The sequence below is a fragment of the Arachis ipaensis genome, chromosome B07, assembly GCF_000816755.2.
Source record: "Arachis ipaensis cultivar K30076 chromosome B07, Araip1.1, whole genome shotgun sequence".
NCBI classification, from domain to species: domain Eukaryota; kingdom Viridiplantae; phylum Streptophyta; class Magnoliopsida; order Fabales; family Fabaceae; genus Arachis; species Arachis ipaensis.
The window spans coordinates 3,974,438-3,978,737 of NC_029791.2; the positions used below are offsets into that span (position 1 = coordinate 3,974,438).

Consider the following 4,300-nt stretch of genomic DNA (forward strand, 5'->3'; position numbering starts at 1 on the left):
CAGTTTACATTGGCGGTGTTTGTGATTCAGTTTAATTTGATTTTGAATAAAAACTCTATATATTGACGATATTAAGTTTTCATTACTGAAGAATTAGTTCAAGTTAATTGTGAGAAACTTAATGTGTTTTGTAATCCATGGTAGAACAGAGCACTTAATTGCTATTGGGTTATGCAAGAGTCCCACATCGGAGAGGAGAACGAGGGAGTATGGAAGGTTGAGTTATAAAACAGAAGTGTGTGGAATTGAGCAACATACTTACCTGGATGGGGTCAATGGGTGATCAAGAAGGCCCATGGCCTAGGCTGGTGACTTTCATTGCACTTGGAAAGGGTGCCAGCTTAAGGTCTACCCAAGTGGTGGAGCCTACATCATAATTTGTGGCAGTGGGGGCCTGCGTTCGCGCGGCCCCTATCCAATTCCAGTTCAAAACTATTTGTTAGGCCATTTTTGTTGGGCCTTACAATGAGCGTTTGGTTTTTCTAATTTGAACTTATAATTATCCCATCCCAATATAGTATGTAAAACTACTAGTGGGCCTAAATCGTTTGATTAATTTTTGTTGTTTTTATCTTGATTCAGGGTTTACAATTTACATTCTCAACCTTACTTCTCTGTCCAAACTTTCTCAACCTTACTTGTATGTAATAGTTTTTCATTTATATTGTTAGTTCCATCAGAAAAATACCAATTTAGTCCAAGCCTTACAATTGTACGTTAAATAAGTGTTAAAGCTTTAATAGTAGGTTTTAATAATAATTATAAATTTTTATAATGGATTTGAAAATAAGGTATTGCAAAAGCCTGAAATATAAAATACACAAAAGGGATATAAATATATGGTGATAAATTATTGTATGTGTGGGCGACTGGCGTAATATCTAGTCTTCCCAATTTGCACCTGTGTTTGTTAAAATTATCTTTGAGCAATTGTTTTTGAAAAATACATTAATAAAACATTTGGAAATCTGTATAACAAATCCGTTGTCGTCCAGCGGTTAGGATATCTGGCTTTCACCCAGGAGACCCGGGTAGCACTTTTGTTAGGATTTTGATAAGATTCAAAAAAAAAAAAGTTAGACTACATAATATTTTATTTTTAACGCAGTTATAAAATCTTCACAGATTATCATGAAGTTACACACATTTAGCAAACACTATTTATTTGTTTTTTTTTCCGATATGAAACTTTTTTCTCTTGTTCACTTGACGAATGGACAAATCATTCATACAGATGGCAAGGTGACAGCATGTATATGCATCGCATGGCAAATACTTATCTGTTAGTAACACAAAACAGTAACATACCAATCTTTGATATTTCTGTTTTACGGTAACATGCAAGGGAATCCTAGCTCTCTGCACTAATTTGGCATCACCAAAAGGGAGTGGATTCTCAGTGAAAAAAAAAATGAATATTATACGGTGTTTAATCTAACCATCCATTACTCTTTCTCTCTTATTTATTTCTTGTCCCACTTATAGAATCAAAGATGAAAGATCACACTGGATTCTGTTAACTGTTAAAAAAACTGAAGAGGATCTATTTTCAAATATCAACAAGGTTTTATTAAATAACAAGCACTGCTAACTGCCAAGTAAAACAGGCTGCTACTGTAAAGTTGAGTGTTGAAACCAAATGCTACCCTATGTCATCATCAAATTCCCATTTTATCATCTCACTTTTCAACAATTGAAAGCTAAAAGATATTAACATTCAAGCAAGTTAAGATTTTAACATCACTTGTAAGGGCAATAGTCCTGAAGAGAATATATTTTGACCATTTTAGTACCAAAGATTATTTTATCATTCATGCACAACTATATGGTAAATAATACAAGAAGAAAGGAGCATTGCCCAAGTGACTGTGTAATTGTGTTGCTTTATCTATGAGCTTTTGATTATTGGATCTAAATAACATAGCTTATTCAGTCACTGGTAGTTCTCATTTTTCAGGGAAATTGCAAGGGACCGAATCCCATTATGCAGTTCTTCTACTTTCCAAAGTCTTCTCATATTCTTCAATGGATTTAAAAAGCTCAGAGAAGTTGCCTTTTCCAAAACCCCCACATCCACCTTTTTGGTACACCTTTCCTTCTTCATCCTTGAGCATGCATCCAATTCTCTGAATTATCTCTATAAAAATGGTTGGCCTGCAAATTTAACACAAACAAGAACCAATCATCATTCATAGCATAAATAAGAACAATATCTCAAAATGATTATAGTTGGTCAACTACTATATAGTCCTAGATTCAAACATAATTTTCATTTGAAGTTGATAGTTGAGAATTGTGAGATCATTTGACTTGACTAAATTATAGACTATGAACTTCAGGCGAAGACTGCAACTAAAATGCGCCGCCGCAATTGCAATTATGATTCAATGAAATTCACTGACCTATCACCAACAGGTTTGGTGAAAATCTGAAGCAGAGTGCCCTGATCGTCCCTATCAACAAGAATTCCAAGCTCCTCACACTCCTTAATCTGTTCATCACTCAGCACATCACCGGCACGCTTCTTCAAGTTCCGGTAATACGTTGGCGGCGGAGACGGCATGAACTGAAAACCGCCGATGGTGCTTCTCTTCCTCATCTCCCTCAGAGTCCTGAATATGTCTTCGGAGACCAACGCCAAGTGCTGCAACCCTGCACCTTCGTTGTGCTCCAGGTACGTCTCAATCTGGCTCTTCCTCTTTGTTCCGTACACCGGTTCGTTCAACGGAAGAAGAACCATCTCATCGTTGCTCGCAAGAACCACCGAGTTCAGCCCTGACTCACTCGTTCCAACGTCCTCCGCCGTGAACTCAGCGAACTCGTGGAATCCGGTGAATTTCTTCAAGTAATTCACTGCCGGCGCCAGCTCCGGCACGTTCCCGACGGCGTGGTCGAGTCGCCGAATACCGTAATCTAGCTCCGGGAACGACGAATCAGCCTCCACGGCTTCGAATCCAGGGAGGAACCGTAAGGTAGGATTCAGGTTTGATTCTCGGGTCGGGGCGGAGTAGCTGATGTAGCGGAGAACGACGTCGCCGTAGAGATGAACCTCGGCGAATCCGACGCTGTTGTCGAGGAGAACCGCCGGAGATACAGGTTTCGCGCCGTTGGCGACGCTGGCGGAGAAGGCGGCGGAGGCGTCTTCCACCTCGATGGCGACGGCGCGGACGGCGAGGCCGTGTTTAGCTGCGAAGGAGTGGCAATCAGAGGCAGAGAAGGAGGGAAAGGAAGCGGAGGCACCATCGCCGGCGATTGAGGCGGAATAAGGAGCGGAGAAGAGGAAATTGAGGTCGCCGGAGCGGAGTCGGTGCACCAGAACTCCACATGGTGGAACCGGATTACCTTGAAGCGGTCCGATTTCGGGTTGGTTCGGACGAAGTTTTTGAATCCAACCAGCTTAAAACCCAGTTCGGGGGAAGACGAGGGAGCGTTTTGTTGCGTTTGGGTAACCATGACTGTGTGGAGGGAATGTGATGGAAAGTGCTTCAAGTTGAAGGTGGTAATGGTGCTAATAAAGTGTGGGATTGAGGAGGGAAGGGTGACACGTGGAGGGTGTTGGTTGGTTGAGAGGATGGGAATTATGGGCGGGTTGTGTTGCGAGTTGCAATATGTTACGGCATGTGCATATGTATATGCTGTAGCCATAGGATGACAGGTCAGAGATTTGAGATGATGAGGACGAGGAAGAGAGTATGGAAGGACAGTGACTTGGAGTTGAGTTTGAATCTCTAGATGGATAAGATAATCATAATCATAGTCATAATCATATCATCAAATATTCAAATGTGGTTTTATTAGCTTGGCTAATTAGGCATCAGCTGCTCTTTTGGGTTCACTCAACTCAACCCCAGTCTATTATGGCTAAACTTGACAAGACTTGACTAGGTTATGCTTATGTCTAAATTCGAGTAACATTATTAATTTTAACATAAAATGACATTTTACTCTATGATTAGTCCGTAATCCTTTATCAAGTAAAGGTTATTTAATAAAAATAATTTAAATTCAAAATTTTTAATAATTATTCATTTATGTAAAATAATAGACAAAATTATTAACAGAAACACTAAAATCTACAAATAATTAAAACTTTTAGCGTACAATTAGTACATAAAAAGGTTGGTAGAAGAGATTAAAATGGATAAATTTGATCATTTAATACTCAAAACGGTTATCTCTCACGTTATCTCTCACTATCCATGTGGAGATAACCATTTTAATTCTCTTCCCACTATCCTATCAATCTTTTCAAACGGTTATTTTTATTTTTTAAATTTAAATCAATTTAATTGGATTATAA

At 39.1% G+C, this 4,300-nt stretch overlaps 1 protein-coding gene across 1 annotated transcript; it reads right to left on the reverse strand.

The window, feature by feature from the left end:
* On the reverse strand, positions 1,694-3,660 carry LOC107606483 (4-hydroxyphenylpyruvate dioxygenase). The gene is given in 3 exon segments (XM_021107044.1): positions 1,694-2,154; positions 2,403-3,300; positions 3,303-3,660. Coding segments are annotated over 3 exon segments (1,413 nt in total). The 5' UTR covers positions 3,646-3,660; the 3' UTR covers positions 1,694-1,982.